We start from the raw sequence: 19681 nt of genomic DNA, 5'->3' as shown, positions 1-19681 counted from the left end.
TAGGGCTGCGGAAATTAACGATTAATTGGTCGATTAATCGTTAATTTCTTTGGTCGATTAAAATTATTTTGATCGATTGACGATCCGCGGAGTGAGCTCCGCGGTCTCGCCCATAGGAAAGGCCGCGGCTTCGGCCTAGCTCCGGAGCCGCGGCGCGCTGACGTCATCATCACCTGCCCGCCTGCTTGCATCTTCTTCCCTTGCGCACATGTGTCCATCAGCTACTCTGCAGATGGGTCTGCCTGCCTGATAGTCAGGTAAGAAAGGACAACCATCTGTGTGTGGTAACATTATGGGGCAGATGTATATATTCCTGGAGTATGGGGACAGATGTGTATATTAAAGCATGGGGGCAGATGCTGTAATGTACACATCTGCCCCCATGCTGTAATGTACACATCTGCCCCCATGCTGTAATGTACACATCTGCCCCCATGCTGTAATGTAAACATCTGCCCCCATGCTGTAATGTACACATCTGCCCCCATGCTGTAATGTACACATCTGCCCCCATACTGCAAGAATATACACATCTGCCCCCATGCTGTAATGTACACATGGGGGCAGATGTGTATATTCTTGCAGTATGGGAGGCAGATGTGTATATTAAAGCATGGGGGCAGATGTGTATATTACAGCATGGAGGCAGATGCTGTAATGTACACATCTGCCCCCATGCTGTAATGTACACATCTGCCCCCATGCTGTAATGTACACATCTGCCCCCATGCTGTAATGTAAACATCTGCCCCCATGCTGTAATGTAAACATCTGCCCCCATGCTGTAATATACACATCTGCCCCCATACTGCAAGAATATACACATCTGCCCCCATGCTGTAATGTACACATGGGGGCAGATGTGTATATTCTTGCAGTATGGGAGGCAGATGTGTATATTAAAGCATGGGGGCAGATGTGTATATTACAGCATGGAGGCAGATGCTGTAATGTACACATCTGCCCCCATGCTGTAATGTACACATCTGCCCCATGCTGTAATGTACACATCTGCCCCCATGCTGTAATATACACATTTGCCCCCATACTGCAAGAATATACACATCTGCCCCCATGCTGTAATATACACATTTGCCCCCATACTGCAAGAATATACACATCTGCCCCCATGCTGTAATGTACACATCTGCCCCCATGCTGTAATGTACACATCTGCCCCCATGCTGTAATGTACACATCTGCCCCCATGCTGTAATGTACACATCTGACCCCATGCTGCAAGAATATACACATATGCCCCCATGCTGTAATGAACACATCTGACCCCATGCTGCAAGAATATACACATCTGCCCCCATGCTGTAATGTACACATGGGGGCAGATGTGTATATTCTTGCAGTATGGGGGCAGATGTGTATATTACAGCATGGGGGCAGATGTGTATATTACAGCATGGGGGCAGATGCTGTAATATACACATCTGCCCCCATACTGCAAGAATATACACATCTGCCCCCATACTGCCCCCACCACATTTACCAGTGGCTAATGCAGAGTTGCAATGCAAGGAGATCAGCTAAAAGTAGTTGTATCTGTATGTGCGTTAATTAATCGAAATTAGTCGATTAATCGATTAAAAAAAAAAACGATTAATCGAACACAAAAATTTTAATCAGTCACAGCCCTAATAAAAAAATATATATTTTTACATCCGTCCTCAGGCAGGGCACCATTTTCTCTGTTTAGTGATGTTGCCTATGCTATCCAGCCACAGCATGCAGAGGAGGTGGTGGGGCGGCTTACTAAACCATCCTCATCCTCTATCACCCAAGTTGACACTAGTGCACAGTCCACCAAAGCTGCCTATTCTGCTTCTTCTGCGTCCTTGTCCACAGCTACCCCTGCCATAGCCCCAGCATCATGCATGGAGGAGTCAGCTGAATTTTTTGACCACAGCCTCAGCCACTTGCTTCTTGATAATGCACAGCCATTACTTGATTGGCTGCACATGTGATTCAATCGCACTGTTACAATTTGCAATCTCTGCCGCAAGCAGATCGAGCATGGCAAAAACACTAGCCATTTGGGTACATACTTGCAAAGGCATTTCATCTCCCACCACTCAGCCTGTCGGCAAGAGCACCTCAAAGCCACACAAAAACGACACACACCACACTCGTCCCCTTTGATCTCTCCCCCTGCTATATATCATGAAGATGACCTCTCAGCAGCCTCCACTGGCAGGCATGATGGTATAGCAAAGGGTGTCACAGGTACTTGCAGCACATCTACCGGCAGCACACCACCAGCTGTAGATTATAGCAGGCAGATTTCTCTGCTCCAGCTGCTGCATCGAAAAAATTAAAAACAGTCACTGCCACCCACAGTTCAGCTTGTCCAAGTTGCTACCTCATGCCTTTCCGTCTGGTGGATTCTGCCCCCTTCTGTGAATTTGCAGAATGTGCTGTACCACAATGACAAGTTCCCAGTCACGACTTCTTTTTACGTAAGGCCATTCCAGCTTTTTAAAACCATGTAGAAGGAAATGTTTTGGCATCATTGGGCAAGGCAGTCAGCAGCAAGATTCACACGTGGTTCAGCAAGCATGGTCAGGGACAATATATTTCCCTTCCTAGTTGACCAAAGTGTGGCAGTAAGGAGCAGAAAAAACATGTGATTTGGTGAAAGTTGGCTGAAAAAATCCTGCCGTATGTATGCATACCATGTTCACGGGCAATGCCCTGTGAACAAAAATCCACAGAAAAGTTTGTTTGAAGTCCGATCGTATGTATGAGGCTTTACACAACTACCATGAGTCATAAACTAAATTTACCAACACTAATTGCACACTAGAGGGTGCTACATATGATATTCTTCTGACCTCTACACTCTGTATCCTGGGCTGCATATGACATGTTCCTGACCACTGCACTCTATACACAGGGCTATATATGATATACTCCTGACCAACGCACTCTGGGCTGTATATGACATGTTCCTGACCACTGCACTCTGTACCCTGGGATGTACTGTATATGATATACGCCTACCACTCTCTGGTCCATTGGTCACGGTTACCTCTAAACTTCTGACCTTTAACCACTTAAGGACCGCCTAACGCGATATACGTCGGCAGAATGGCACGGCTGGGCACAATCACGTACCTGTACGTGATTGTTAAATGCCCAGCCGTGGGTTGTGGGCGCACGCCCGCGACCCAGTCCGAAGCTCCGTGACCGCGGACCCGATTGCCGCTGGAGTCCCGCGATCGGTCCCTGGAGCTGAAGAACGGGGAGAGCTGTGTGTAAACACAGCTTCCCCGTTCTTCACTGTGGCGCCATCATCGATCGTGTGTTCCCTTTTATAGGCAAACACAATCAATGATGTCACATCTACAGCCACACCCCCCTACAGTTAGAAACACAGATGAGGTCACACTTAACCCCTTCAGCGCCCCCTTGTGGTTAACGCCCAAACGGCAACTGTCATTTTCACAGTAAACAATGCTTTTTTTGCTGTGAAAATGACAATGGTCCCAAAAATGTGTCAAAATTGTCTGAAGTGTCCGCCATAATGTCGCAGTCACGAAAAAAAAACACTGATCGCCGCCATTAGTACTAAAAAAAAACAAAAATTATAAAAATGCAATAAAACTATCCCCTATTTTGTAAACGCTATAAATTTTGCGCAAACCAATCGATAAACGCTTATTGCAATTTTTTTTACCAAAAATATGTAGAAGAATACGTATCGGCCTAAACTGAGGAAAAAAAATAATGTTTTTGAATTTTTTTCAAAATTGTCGCTCTATTTTTGTTTATAGCGCAAAAATGAAAAACCGCAGAGGTGATCAAATACCACCAAAAGAAAGCTCTATTTGCGGGGAAAAAAAGGACGCCAATTTTGTTTGGGAGCCACGTCGCAATTGTCAGTTAAAGCGACGCAGTGCCGAATCGCAAAAAGGGGCCTGGTCCTTTACCTGCATTTTGGTCCGGGTCTTAAGTGGTTAAAGCGTCTCCTAAAAGCAATTTTTTGGTTCCCGAAAATTGCCGTAATTGTACTGACACACACAATTTTTTTGTATTCATATTTTATTATAATTTTACTTTTAACAAAATTGCAGTAAAAAAAAAAAAAAAAACAGCAAATGGTAAAGGTATAAATCTGATTGGTCAGGAAAATGACTTGTCTGGAATGTGGAGGCGGAGTTATTAATTTGTGTACAATACAATAAACAACGTGTTACATTATTATAACATTGTATTGTAGAAAAGATCACACCATAGAAAATGGGGGAAAAGGAGAAAATAATCCAGAATATTAAGGGTAAACTTGTGTAAGAGGAACTCCTTAACAATCACCACCATTTTATTCTCCGGGGTCTCTGCTTTCAGAAAATAGAAGTTTGGGGGGGTTTAACTAATCTTCAGGCTAAATATGCATTTTAGCATGTCTAAAAATAATGCAAACACAGCTCTGGCAGTGAAACTGTGAATGTGAGCTAGATGGGATCACTCTGCTATGGTCACATGAGAGCTCCCCCTAGCCGCAGCCTGGTAATAACATTGCTAGGAGGTCTATTCATTGAGCTGCTCCATAATTCCCATCTTCAGATAAACATCTCCTGATATTTAGGGGTCTATTCATAAGGGAAAAAACAATACATAGCAATTTGCTTGTTGAAAGTGCGTATACATTCCTTTTGCCGGGGTAACAAAATGTATGTTATTAGGTTCTTTGCTAATGTGGTATTTTTTCAGAAACTAGTAATACCGCATTATGGCCAATAGATGGAGCTGGAAATCACTAATTGGAATAAAATATGACCAATATTTGTCAGGGTTGGGCAAATGTTTGGCACATTTATTCTAGAGGGCCGCCTTTTAAGTGGCGGGGTTAGCGTGTTTCGTCCTGGAAGACGACTGGAGAAAACAGACCTCTTGCAAGAGAATAACAGACCTCTAAGTCTCCATACCACCAAATGTACTCAGCCAATGAGAGGTGACGACTCCATTATTATTTTTCTCCTGCTATCAATAGCCAACACGGTACAACACTTTATCCATGTCTTTGGTGATCTTCGATCTCCTTATCAACTGTTTCTTTTGTTGTTGCCTTTTTATTTGGAAAGTTTTATTATCCCCACAAGCGTGTGGCCCCCCTTTCTCAATACTATGTTTCAATGGGAGAAACATTTACCAATCTAACCTCTAGATGGCACTGTTGTATCATTCATTCCATAGGACATCTTTATCAAAACGGTCAAGCTACGGTTGAGGTCTATGAACTGTTTCTTACATGATGAAGATCAGCCATGGAGTATATCTGAGGTGTATATCAGGGTGTGCTTCTTCCCCACATGTCCAGCAACATTCACATACAAGACATTTCCCTCACTCACTAATACACCCCAAGGGTTGTGTGGGACCCCTAATGTATAGGAAGACAGGACTTCAGTGAGGAACATTTCCCTCACTCAGACAGGGAAGTGGATTCTCCCTCGTGTGAGATCTCTGATGTCTGTAAAGATTGGTCTTACTTGAAAAACATTTCCCACACTCAGGACAGTAAAGTGGCTTCTGCCCCATGTGCAGTCTCTGATGTCTTTTATGAGAGGAATTATCTGAAAAACATTTCCCGCACTCAGGACAGGAATACGGCTTCTCCCCTGTGTGAGACCTCTGATGTCTGGAAAGATCAGATTTCTGTGAAAAACTTTTCCCGCACTCAGGGCAGGAATATGGCTTCTCCCCCGTGTGAGACCTCTCATGTGTGACAAGTTCTGATTTTTGTGTAAAACATTTGCCACACTCAGTACAAGAAAACGGCTTCTCACCCCTGTGCAATCTCTGATGTCTGTAAAGATTTGACTTGTTAGAAAAACATTTCCCACACTCGGGGCAAGAAAGCTGCTTCTCCCCCGTGTGAGATATTTTATGTGAATTTAGGTAGGATATATGACAGAAGCCGATTCCACAATCACTACAGGAATACGGCTTCTCACCTGTATGAGAGCTTTTATGCAAATTAAGTGTGGATTTATAATGGAAAGTCTTCCCGCAATCAGTACAGGAATATGGTTTCTCACCTGTGTGAGATCTCTGATGGATTTGGAGACCAAACTTTTGTGAAAAACATTTTCCACACTCAGGACAGGAATACGGCTTTTCCCCCGTGTGAGATATTTTATGCCTATTAAGTCTGGATTTAGAATTGAAACATTTTCCGCAGTCAGTACAAGAAAACCTCTTATCTGTTGGAAGGACGGCACCGTCCCGCACAGTCTGAGGTTCCTCAGCATAAGAGGAATAGGATGGTCCGGCACTGTCCCACACAGTCTGATGTTCCTCAGGATAGAAAGAATACGATGGTCCGGCACCATCCCACACAGTCTGAGGTTCCTCGGGATAAGAGGAATACGATGGTCCGGCACCGTCCCGCACAGTCTGAGGTTCCTCGGGATAAGAGGAATACGATGGTCCGGCACCGTCCCGCACAGTCTGAGGTTCCTCAGGATGAGAGGAATACGATGGTCCGGCACCATCCCGCACAGTCTGAGGTTCCTCAGGATAAGAGGAATACGATGGTCCATCTACACTGTGTGGTGCCGGATGGACATTTGAGGTAGTCGGGTTTTCTCCTGGACTATACTGTGTGATGTCCTCATCTTCTACTTTACAGTCTGGAGACAAAGTGAGACAATCCTCTGAGATTTTCCTCATCTCCCGTCCATCTACTAAAATAGAAATACAAAGATTATTACTAGACATGAGCTGATTGGTTCCCCTAAACCAGGACTCCGCCCACATCATGCAGCTTTGTCTCTGAGGATCTTACAATTCCCCCCTCAAGGTAACTAGTAAATGGCTCCTCTGATCTCCTACAAGATCATTTCTTTACTCATGGATCAGAGCGTGAGGTAGAGTGTTAATTTTGTCGTCTAAAGGGTAACCCAGAATTTCCACCGGGTATGTCACCAGATAGGTTTCTAATGCCTTGTACACACGATTGGAATTTCCGATGGAAAAAGTCAGACGGAATTATTTCATCAGATATTCTGACTGTGTGTGTGTGCCCCATCTGACTTTCTCTGTCGTAATTTAGAAAGAGAAAATGTTCTCTTTTTTTCCCCGACGAAAAACATTTCAGAAATTGAGTTAGTCTGTAGGGAACTCTGACGGAGAAAAAAACATGCATGCTCAGAATCAAGTCGACTCATGTTCGAACTTCATTTTTCTCGGCTCGTCGTAGTGTTGTACGTCACCGCTTTCTTGACGGTCGGAATTTGGTGTGACAGTGTGTATGTAAGACAGTTTGAACGGAATTCCGTCGGAAAAGTCCATCTGAGTTAATGCCGACGGAAAATTAGATCGTGTGTACGGGGCATTAGATGGATAAGACAGACCGCTTCTCCGATCATACAAGCCCTGCCATCAAGAGGACTCCAGCCACTGAAATGACACTATTACATAGGGACCTAGCACCATTCAAGTCCCTGTGTAGTGGGGGCTACAGGATGTTCTAGTACTATTTCTATGACATATGATGTACTTTTATCTTACACCTCCCCATCTGACTTGTATTTCATTAGAGACTGGGAGAGAGAACTGGGTTATTTAATCTCTGTAGAAAAATGGAAGAAAGCTTTTTAGTCAATCTTTAAATCGAGTTCTGCGACTTTCATACAAGAAAAGAATTATAAAATACTAACTAGATGGTATAGATGCCTGACAAGGTTACATAGAATTTCGCAGATCTATCCAGGGGAATGCTGGCGATGTGGAGGAGATAGTGGTACAATGATCCATATCTGGTGGACTTGTCCTCGGATTAAAGAATTTGGGGATTCTGTATTCCAAATTTGTTCCTGCGTTACAGGTGTATCCGATCATAAATCTCTAGAAATGGCCTTACTATCCATATATCCAGGGTCACTGCGAGAGGACACAAAGGGACTGGTCCCACAATTCATTTCTGCCACGCGAATAACTATAACTAGACATTGGAATACAACCGTAGCTCCCACTATACAAGAGTGAGTAACCGAAATTAACCAAATAAAAATAATGGAGGAAATAACGGCAAGTAATCAGGGATACTATCATAATGCCTCGTATACACGACCGGTTTTCCCGGCCGGAAAACTGCCATGAGAGCTTTTGGCCGGGAATCCCGGCTGTGTGTATGCTCCATCACAGTTTTCCCGACTGTGGAAAAAAAAAAAAACACAGAACATGTTCTATTTTTTCCCGTCGGGAAAACCGGTCGTGTGTATGCTTTTCCGAGGGGAAAAAAACACGCATGCTTAGAATCATGTATGAGATGGAAGCACTCGTTCTGGTTAAACTAGCGTTCGAAATGGAGAGAGCACATTCATCACACTGTAACGGACTGAAAAGCACGAGGTTGAAAAGCGCAAATCGGAACCAACGAGAACTGTCTTTTATAGGAGTGACAGTGATGAGGGGATTATAGGACGAGTATCCCCTCCCCCTCTATTACTCATTGCCATCTTCCCAACACAAGAAGTCCTGCACTTCCTTTTTTAGTCCATGATTTAGTCATAATTAACAGCAGGGCTGAGCCCCACCAGAGGTCAGAGAGTGAGGATGGGGGGGAGAACAACCAAGATGAAGACTGGACTGATCCTGAAGACCACCATCATTGGGTTACTGACTCCTCCTCCTCATTATCACTTTCTGTTTAAGGTTCCAAAGTTGGAGGATGTTATCACATTATTATCAACATGTAAAAGTCTGTGCTCCAATCATATCATCAGATATACAATGTCCAGCTGGTAGGAAATGGGTGTAACAAAAGAGAATACAAATTATGTGTATATATAGCAGTGGGTGGAGGGGATAGAGAAGTCAGGAGTGTGTAATGTACAACATAGAGTATATAGTGCAGGGGTCAGGAGTATGTAATGTACAACATAGAGTATATAGTGCAGGGGTCAGGAGTATAATGTTCAACATATTGCATAAGATACACGTCTTCCCAAGAGGTCCCACACTTCTGCCCTCATATCTCCTGAGACTATACAGAAATATTTACCCTCCCAGCCAGCAAACAACAGAGCAAGTAACACTGGAAGGCAGAAGACACAAGAAACATGTTACAGTTGTCTAGGCTGAGCAATGTCTATGGTGAAAAAAAAAACAAAAAACAATATTTTGCTGCCAACTGAAACCAAGATTCTCCATAAATCCAGAAAATACATAAATTGTGTCTGCAGCACAGAGAAGGAAGATTATCTGAGAGAAATACAGGAACGCAGGACGGGGAACACAGCTCAGGAAAGTGACCAGGGGATTACAGGCTGATATCACCCAGTCCCCACCCTACTCTGGACCAATCAGTGAGCAGTATGGGTGGAGGAACGTAGTTAGTGTTAATGACCCACCTGTGCTGATCTCTGTAGGAGTGTCCTCCTCTATGAATGTCCTCCTCATTCCAGTCTCCTCCGTATATTGCTGATCATCCCTCACGTACGTCTCTTCTTCTTCTGATTTCACCTCAACTTTTATATCCATCAGATCTTCACCCTAAACCAAGAAAAAATTATAAAAAAAGTCTTCTGTTTTCACATACTGTAAATAAAATCCACAGATTGTCTCCATGAGTCCATGTTCTAGATGTTTCAACCTACCGACCTTGTAACAGAGAGGGACGGGTTGACCTTCATTTGTGGAATCCCGGGAATACAGAGGACGGGGACATCTCTCTGGTGGGTTCCTGTAGCTGGATGACTCCGCCATGGTGTCCTGGTACTGCTTCTTGTGTCCTTTTTGAAACTCTGCATCCTCCATTACACCATCCTCCTCTTTTATCTCTTCTTTAATATTTACCTGTATGAAATCCCGGGAATCCAGAGGACGGGGACATCTCTCTGGTGGGTTCCCATTACTGGATCCATCTGTAGGAAACACACACACTGACTGAATACATTGTTTCTATGTTCAAAAAGGGGGGAGGGAGAACTGGGACTTTAAATGAGACACCCTAGATAAATGTCTCCATCCCTAATCAATATATGATAAAAATGGAGGAAGTTCAGGACTTTAAATGATGCTCATAAGTAGAACAATAGATTGCATGAAAAAGCAATTTTAATAAAATAAGCACAGGTCCTGCAAATATCTTGGCCAGCAGGCTCCACATAAAGATATAAGTTAACGGCAATTCTTAAAATAGCTACATCACATCATGTATGATATCATCAAGAATATAGGATAGCCTAAAGCAGGGGTCTCCAAACTTTTCAATCAAAGGACCACTTTATTGTCCTTCAGACTTTCGGAGGGCCGGATTGTGGCCAGCAGGGACAGAAAATGTCACGGGCCCAAAATCAGTGAGAATAAATATGGCCTCAGGGTTGGTGGTCAATAGGAGGAGGATTCCCCCTATTAGTAGGAGGAATAGTATTCCATCATTAGTATTCGTGGAAGATACAGTGCCCCATTGTTGGTGTTAATGGGAGGATAAGAACCTCAGATCATTGGAAGGAATTGTGCCCCAAGGGCTGCATAAAGGCTAGCAAAGGGCCACATATAGCCCTCGGGCCACAGTTTGGAGCCCCCTGCTCTAGTTCTAGAAGGTTCTTCAACTTTCCTGATGAGATGAGTCATCCAGCCCTTGCCTCCAGTAACCCTGACCCAATTAAGTTCTCAGGTTATTCCTGGCCACAATATGCTTTTTCCTACTCTCACACTAGAGGGTGCTGCATAATGTACAACATATTGTATAAGACACAACAGTTAGGACTATATAGTGTCAAGACAAAGTAATGCACAAGATTGTGTTAATGACCCACCTGTGGTGATCTCTGTAGAAGACTTCTGATCATCCCTCACATACGTCTCTTCTTCTTCTGCTTTAACCTCAACTTTTATATCTATCAGATCTTCACCCTGAATCAGGAAAATGAGAGAAAATATCATCTGTAAAATATAAGCTCAAATAATAAATCCACATATCATCTTCATGAGGTGCTCCGTCCCACTTACCGGATGATGGCGAGGGATGGTGTGACCTTCCTGTGTGGAATCCCGGGAATACAGAGGACGGGGACATCTCTCTGGTGGGTTCCCATTACTGGATCCATCTGTAGGAAACACACACACTGACTGAATACATTGTTTCTATTGCCGCATACACACGATCGGAAATTCCGACAAGGAAACCGTTCTGACGGAATGTTGGCTCAAACTTGTGTTGCATACACACGGTCACACAAATCTTCTTGGAAATTCCGACCGTCAAGAACGTGGTGACGTATGACAAGTCAAGATCAATGAAGTTCAATAGGCAGTTCGGCTCTTCTGCTTGATTCTGAGCATGCGTGTTTTTTTGTGCGTCAGAAATGCATACAGGCGAGTGGATTTTCCGATAGAAACTTTTTCCGTCAGGAAAATAGAGAACCTGCTCTCAATCTTTTGTTGGCTCACATCGGACTTTTCTTGTCGGAATTTCTGATTGTGTGTACGGGCCATTTGTGTTTATCAGATGATGGGGGATGTAGGTAGACCCTCTGTACTGCTCTCTCCTTTACAATAAAGTCTCCTCTTACCCGGTGATGTGAGGGGCGGCTGATTCTCCATCATGACGTCCTTGTAGAGATCCTTGTGTCCTTCTAAATACTCCCACTCCTCCATGGAGAAATAGACAGTGACATCCTGACACCTTATAGGAACCTGACACACACAATGATACAGTCACCATCCAGACACACCCCTTGTCTGTTACTGGATAATGTCCCAGAATCCTCCTCACCTCTCCTGTCAGCAGCTCCATCATCTTCTTGGTGACTTCTAGAATCTTCTCCATGTTGTGTCTCTCAGGTTTTAGGGAGTCACATGGAGGCACTGTGATGGTCATGTGATCACCTGACTTCACAAGAGGAAATCTCTGTATTGGAGAACCAATAGGAATATCATGTTAGAATCCCAGAATGCTCCTCCCCTCTCCGGTCAGGTCTGTGTTTTATTAATAGAGATAAGAGTGATGTCATGTGACCTCCCAGAATCCTCCTCACCTCTCCGGTCAGGTCTGTGTTTTATTAAGAGATAAGAGTGATGTCATGTGACCTCCCCGAATCCTCCTCACCTCTCCGGTCAGGTCTGTGTTTTATTAATAGAGATAAGAGTGATGTCATATGACCTCCCAGAATCCTCCTCACCTCTGCACTCAGCAGGTAGATGATCTCCAGGGTGAGGTTTAGGATCTTCTCTGTCATGTGACTCTGGTCCTCCTCCATCCTCATTTGCATCTTCATTTTATCTATTTAGGATTTCTTATAGAGAGATAATTTTGGCAAATTAAAGTACAAATTAATTGGGGTTTCTTGTAAATATAAAATAAGATCTTATTACCTCCTCTGCTGCCAGATCCAGCAACGCCTCCTCTCTACTTCCTCCGGACTCACCTCTCACCCGGAACTTCATATCTGTACTGACATCACTTCCTGTCTGTATGTGACATCACTTCCTTTAATAGAGATTTCCTCTCAATTTAGACATGAAATCACCATCTTGTGGAACTCAGAGGAACTGCAGCTTTGATAAACATCTCGTAGTGTGAACACGTCCGTGTGCTGTTTGTGAATGTACTATATTTGTGTAGGGACAGTGCTGGGCTTCTACTTTGTAAATGGCACGCAGGGTTCTCATGGATGCAGGTTGGTTACACAATAATAGGATGTGGTAGTGAGGGGGTAATAGTTGGTGTGTTGAAGATTTAAGAACTATTCCCGCCATTGGTGCCTACTTAGTTTTGATTGTTTAGTGATTGCTACAATTGTAAGGACTCGGGACATTTTTGGACTGACAATTCTCTGTTGACTTGATTTTGTTTCTGAACTGGTTTGTTGCATAAACTCCATTGTTACAGCAGAGCCTCTGTTTAGTGTTTTCCGCCTATCACGGATGTCCTCTAGTCGGAGGCCGAGGATGAGAAGGCATCTGTGATAGGCGGAACACTGAACAGAGGCTCTTCTGGGAAAATGAGTGTTCCGCCTATCACAGGGCAGGCTAAGGAGGAGGCGCGGCTTTTGAATAATGGATGGCCGAGGTCTGACAGACAGGTATCGGCGTATAAGACGACCCCCGACTTTTGGGACATTATTTTACATGCAAAAGGTCATCTTGTTGTCTATTTATTGTCAGTGCTGTTTGTTTAGAGGAACATATTACTAAAAATTATCTCTAAAATGAAGGTCATTGGTCATCAAGATGTAAGAGACCACTACACTGACCATTGATGTAAGGCGACCTTCTTCAATTGTTCATCAATGTAAAGGACCACTACACTGACCATTGATATAAAGGGAACCTTCTCCCACTGGTCACCAATGTAAGGGACCACAGCACCGACCATTCATATAAAGTGATCCTTCTCCCATTGGTCACTCTGACAACTAAGGATAAGTCCCAGGTTTAGTTGTTAGAAAGAATGAGTCAGTGGTTCCAAGTAAATGTTGGCTCCTTTGACACTCTGGTGGGTGCCAAGCATCACGTATAGAAGTAAAATTTCTACCACTTCTATATATGACAGCTTACCACTGTCTCTGGTATATAAGGAATCCTTGGGTGCTTGCAACTGCTGTGTCCCTATAAACAAATGCCATTAGGAATCCCAGCTAGATAAGCCAAGGGGCGGGCATAGCAGGGACATCACTGGCCATATATGTCCACTGGCAATATTTGATTATTGATGTCACCACACTCCCCGCCCCTTCCTTTATATAGCTGATGGCATCTCTGGGACCTGTCATTCAGCTAGTGTTACTATTGCGTATTCATGCGTACTCATACTATACTGGGGGGGGGGGGCACTGTCTGGGGGCCCATTACTATTTTAAAGTGGTTTCCAGATTCCAATGAGCCCCTTCCATGTAGACCCATACAACCACCGGCCAGGGTTGTGGAGATGAGGCCCTTGTCCTTATCAACATGGTTCAGGCCCCTCTGGCAAGGCACCCCCCTCGTGAGGAAATGCAACCTGATATGGTACACCCTGGTCCCCCTTCCCCTCCCTTTTCTGGTCAATCAGACTGCAAGCTTGGATCAGGGTCTGGTATAGATTTCCTGGGGGGGACCTCACAAAAAAATGGGCCCTTTTGATTTGCTTCCCATATATTTTGAATGGGGTTCAGGTTTGGCATCTGAAGTTGGCCGAACCCCACTGGAACCAAACCCAGGGCAGTTCAGGCTCATCCCTAATAGAGTCAGCGGCTACAGTCATCTGGACAACCAGTGATATATACTCACCTGTCCCATTCAGCTGTCAGCTGAGTTCTCCCAGCTAATAGGGTGAATGTGAACAAAGGGGTGGAGTGGGGTGTCCCTCTTAAAATTCATACCAGATCCTTGGGGTTTAGTATGTATTTTTAAGTGGTAACCCCCACACAAAACAACACGACACCCCCGAAATCTGTTTCAAATGAAAAGATAAAAGTCCATTTTTATTTTAAAAGGCCTAGAGGACCGCCATTTAAGTGGTGGGGTTAACGCGTTTCGTCCTGGAAGACGACTTGAGAAAACAGTCCTCTTGCAAAAGAAAAACAGACCTCTAAGTCTCCATACCACAAAATGTACTCAGCCAATGAGAGGTAATGACTCCATTTTTATTTTTCTCCTGCTATCAATGGTCAAACACGGTACAACCCTTCATCCATGTCTTTGGTGATCTCTGATCTCCTTATGAACTGTTTCTTATGTTGTTGCCTTTTTATTTGGAAAGTTTTATTACCCCCATGTGGCTCCCCTTTCTCAATACTATATTTCAATGGGAGAAACATTTACCAATCTAACCTCTAGATGGCACTGTTGTATCATTCATTCTATAGGACATCTTTGTCAAAACGGTCAATCTATGGTTGAGGTCTATGAACTGTTTCTTACATGATGAAGATCAGCCATGGAGTATATCTGAGGTGTATATCAGGGTGTGCTTCTTCCCCACATGTCCAGCAACATTCATATACAAGAAATTTCCCACACTCACTAATACACCTCAAGGGTTGTGTGGGACCCCTGATGTACAGGAAGACAGGACTTCAGTGAGGAACATTTCCCTCACACAGGACAGGAAAGTGGCTTCTCCCTCGTGTGCAATCTTGGATGTATTTTATGAGAGGACTTATCGGCAAAACTTTTTCCACACTCAGAGCAAGAATATAGTTTCTCCCCCGTGTGAGATCTCTGATGTCTGTTAAGAATATACTTCTGTGAAAAACATTTCCCGCACCCAGGGCAGGAATACGGCTTCTTCCCTGTGTGCAATTTCTAATGTGTGGGAAGAGAGAACTTATCTGATAAACATATCCCGCACTCAAGGCAGAAATACGGCTTATTTCACACCTGTGTGAGATCTCTGATGTCTGTAAAGAATTGATCTGGCAGAAAAACATTCCCCGCACTCCGCACATAAATAAGGCTTCTCTCCTGTGTGCAATCTCTCATGTGTGGAAAGACTGGACTTCTGTGAAAAACATTTCCCGCACTCAGCACAGGAATACGGCTTTTCACCAGTGTGCAATCTCTGATGTGTGTAAAGATTGGATTTGGCAGAAAAACATTTCCCGCACTCAGAACAGGAGTAAGGCTTCTCACCTCTGTGAGACCTTTCATGTGTGAAAAGTTCTGATTTTTGTGCAAAATATTTCCCGCACGCAGAACAGGAATATGATTTTTCCCCCGTGTGAGACCTTTGATGTCTGTAAAGATTGGACCTGCCTGAAAAACATTTCCCACACTCAGAGCAGGAATGTGGCTTCTCTCCTGTGTGAGATCTTTTATGCGCATTAAGTTTGGATTTAGAATAGAAACATTTCCCGCACTCAGTACAGGAATACGGCTTCTCATCTGCATGGGATCGCTTATGGATTTGAAGATCGAACTTTTGTGAAAAACATTTTCCACATTCAGGACAGGAATACGGCTTTTCCCCCGTGTGAGATCTTTTATGCCTATTAAGTCTGGACTTATAACGGAAACACTTCCCACACTCAAGACAGGGAAACCTACTATCTGATGGAAGGATGGCACCGTCCCGCACAGTCTGAGGTTCCTCGGGATAAGAGGAATACGATGGTCTGGCACCGTCCCGCACAGTCTGAGGTTCCTCAGGATAAGAGGAATACGATGGTCCGGCACCGTCCCGCACAGTCTGAGGTTCCTCAGGATAAAAGGAATACGATGGTCCGGCACCGTCCCGCACAGTCTGAGGTTCCTCAGGATAAGAGGAATACGATGGTCCGGCACCGTCCCGCACAGTCTGAGGTTCCTCAGGATAAGAGGAATATGATGGTCCGGCACCGTCCCGCACAGTCTGAGGTTCCTCAGGATAAGAGGAATACGATGGTCCGGCACTGTCCCGCACAGTCTGAGGTTCCTCAGGATAAGAGGAATACGATGGTACGGTACCGTCCCGCACAGTCTGAGGTTCCTCAGGATAAGAGGAATACGATGGTCTGGCACCGTCCCGCACAGTCTGAGGTTCCTCAGGATAAGAGGAATACGATGGTCCGGCACCGTCCCGCACAGTCTGAGGTTCCTCAGGATAAGAGGAATACGATGGTCCGGCACCGTCCCGCACAGTCTGAGGTTCCTCAGAATAGGAGGAATATGATGGTCCATCTACACTGTGTGGTGCCGGATGGACATTTGAGGTAGTCGGGTTTTCTCCTGGACTATACTGTGTGATGTCCTCATCTTCTACTTTACAGTCTGGAGACAAAGTGAGATAATCCTCTGAGGTTTTCCTCATCTCCCGTCCATCTACTAAAATAGAAATACAAAGATTATTACTAGACATGAGCTGATTGGTTCCCCTAAACCAGGACTCCGCCCACATCAGGCAGCTTTGTCTCTGAGGATCTTACAATTCCCCCCTCAAGGTAACTAGTAAATGGGTCCTCTGATCTCCTACCAGATCATTTCTTTATTCATGGGCCTTAGTCAGAGAGTGAGGAGACAACGAGAACTGTCTTTTATAGGAGTGACAGTGATGAGGGGATTATAGGACGAGGGTCCCCACCCCACCCCCCCATCACTCATTATCATTTTGTCAACGCCAACGGGACATATTTAGAGAGTGAGGATGGGGGGGGATATAAAAACTGGACTCATCTTGAAACCCACCATCATTGGGTTATTGACTCCTCTCTCGTTGTTACTTTCTGATTAAAAGTTCCAACGTTTGGTGATGTTATTATTTTCAACAAATAAATGTATGTGCTGTAGGTAGAGCGCAGAAGTCAGAACTATGTAATATACAACATATTGTATAAGATACAACAGATAGGATTATATAGTATCTGGAGTAAATATTGCGCAAGATCGTGTTAATGACCCACCTGTGCTGATCTCTGTAGGAGTGTCCTCCTCTATAAATGTCCCCGTTATTCCATCCTCCTCCATAGACTGCTGATCATCCCTCACATGCGTCTCTTCTTCTTCTGATTTCACCTCAAATTCTATATCGATTGGATCTCCACTCTAAACCAAGAAAATAAGAGAGAAAATCATCTGTAAGATATAAGCTTTATTATTGTGACATCACATAAGAAATCCACAAGTCTGTGTTTTACAATCTCTGTCCCACCAACCTTGCAATAGGGAGGAATGGTGTGACCCTTCTGTGTGGAATCCCGGGAATACAGAGGACGGGGACATCTCTCTGGTGGGTTCCCATTACTGGATCCATCTGTAGGAAACACACACACACTGACTGAATACATTGTTTCTATGTGTTTATCAGATGATGGGGGATCTAGGTGGAGCCTCCGTACTGCTCTCTCCTTTACAATAAAGTCTCCTCTTACCCGGTGATGTGAGGGGCGGCTGATTCTCCATCATGACGTCCTTGTAGAGATCCTTGTGTCCTTCTAAATACTCCCACTCCTCCATGGAGAAATAGACAGTGACATCCTGACACCTTATAGGAACCTGACACACACAATGATACAGTCACCATCCAGACACATCCCTTGTCTGTTACTGGATAATGTCCCAGAATTCCCAGAATCCTCCTCACCTCTCCTGTCAGCAGCTCCATCATCTTCTTGGTGACTTCTAGAATCTTCTCCATGTTGTGTCTCTCAGGTTTTAGGGAGTCACATGGAGGCACTGTGATGGTCATATGATCACCTGACTTCACAAGAGGAAATCTCTGTATTGGAGAACCAATAGGAATATCATGTTAGAATCCCAGAATCCTCCTCACCTCTCCGGTCAGGTCTGTATATTATTAATAGAGATAAGAGTGATGTCATGTGACCTCCCAGAATCCTCCTCACCTCTCCGGTCAGGTCTGTGTTTTATTAATAGAGATAAGAGCGATGTCATGTGACCTCCCAGAATCCCCCTAACCTCTCCGGTCAGGTCTGTGTTTTATTAATAGAGATAAGAGTGATGTCATGTGACCTCCCAGAATCCTCCTCACCTCTCCGGTCAGCAGGTAGATGATCTCCAGGGTGAGGTTTAGTATCTTCTCAGTCATGTGACTCCGGTCCTCCTCCATCCTCATTCGTGTCATTTTATCCATTCAGGATTTCTTATAGAGAGATTATTTTGGCAAATTAAAGTACAAATTAAATGGGGTTTCTTGTAAATATAAGATCTTATTTGTTTCTTCTGCTGCCAGATCCAGCAACGTCTCCTCTCTACTTCCTCCCAAAACACCTCTCACCCGGAACTTCCTGTCTGTATGTGACATCACTTCCTTTAATAGAGACTTCCTGTAAAGGTAGACTTGAAATCACCACCTTGTGGAGCTCAGAGGAACTGCAGCCTTGAGAAACGTCGCGTAGTGTAAACACGTCCCTGTGCTGTCTGTGAATGTACGGTATATCTGTAGGGACAGTGCTGGGCTTCTACTTTGTAAATGGAGGTAAATGGCACTCAGGGGTCTCAAGGATGCAGATTGGTTACACAATAATAGGATGGATGTGGATGTGAGGGGGGTAATAGTAGGTGTGTTGAAGATTTAAGAATTTCTGCCCTCATGGGAACCCGTTTACTGTTTAGTGTAATTTTGAAGACTCAAACGCACGCTACAAAAATTTTACTGTTGGGGTCCCCACAACTTGGGAAATTGTATCAAGGGGTTACGGCACTAAAAGGTTGAGAATCAAAACTTTAGAGGAACATATTACTAGAATTTATCTCCAAAATGGAGGAAATGTTCCGGCCCCATAAGTGGTGAAATGTTCTGCTCTAGAAGGGGTTATTGTAAGAGACCACTACACAGACCGCTGATATAAGGAGTCCTTCTCCCATTGGTCACCAATATAAGAGACCACTATACTGACCACTGATATAAGGGTCACTGGCTGAAGAAGGAACCAATGAGCTGTTCCGAAACGCGTCCCGCCTCTATGACACACTTCCTGTCCTCTTCCTGTTTGTGTTCCATGCTGGTTTTTGTCTCGCTTCCTCTGATATCATCCCCAGACTCCAGCACCATTGTGTTCCCTAAACACTCACAGCACAAGTTGGCTGTTATCTTGTGGACTTCCCTGGAAACTTTACCATCAGACTGGGAATGCCCTGCCACTAGAACATCTTCTGGGCACACTTACCTGCTACATGCCTGCTTCATCCACCATCTTGTAAGTGTTTTTTTTTTCCAGATTTGTAAATCATTTATTTAAATAAAATTATGAAATCTATTAGCAGACTAAACATCCTCTCATGGCAATAACTGGACATGGTT

General features: G+C 44.2%; 2 protein-coding genes and 1 long non-coding RNA gene across 3 annotated transcripts in view; 1 reads left to right on the top strand and 2 right to left on the bottom strand.

The window, feature by feature from the left end:
- The window catches only part of LOC120909614 (zinc finger protein OZF-like), a 713034-nt gene that overhangs the window by 169276 nt on the left and 524077 nt on the right, over positions 1-19681 (top strand). The window lies entirely within an intron of this gene.
- On the bottom strand, positions 14993-16081 carry LOC120909657 (gastrula zinc finger protein XlCGF17.1-like; the record flags this gene model as incomplete). Its single annotated transcript, XM_040321419.1, has 1 exon — positions 14993-16081. A coding segment is annotated over one exon (768 nt), but the record flags the coding sequence as incomplete, so codon positions are not given.
- On the bottom strand, positions 17425-17804 carry LOC120909675. The gene is made up of 3 exons (XR_005741335.1): positions 17790-17804; positions 17574-17671; positions 17425-17463 (listed from the first exon to the last, which is right to left on the bottom strand). It is a non-coding gene; the product is annotated as an uncharacterized LOC120909675 (long non-coding RNA).

The sequence above is a fragment of the Rana temporaria genome, chromosome 8 (genome assembly GCF_905171775.1).
Source record: "Rana temporaria chromosome 8, aRanTem1.1, whole genome shotgun sequence".
Lineage (NCBI taxonomy): Eukaryota > Metazoa > Chordata > Amphibia > Anura > Ranidae > Rana > Rana temporaria.
This window is presented reverse-complemented; position numbering and strand designations above follow the sequence as displayed.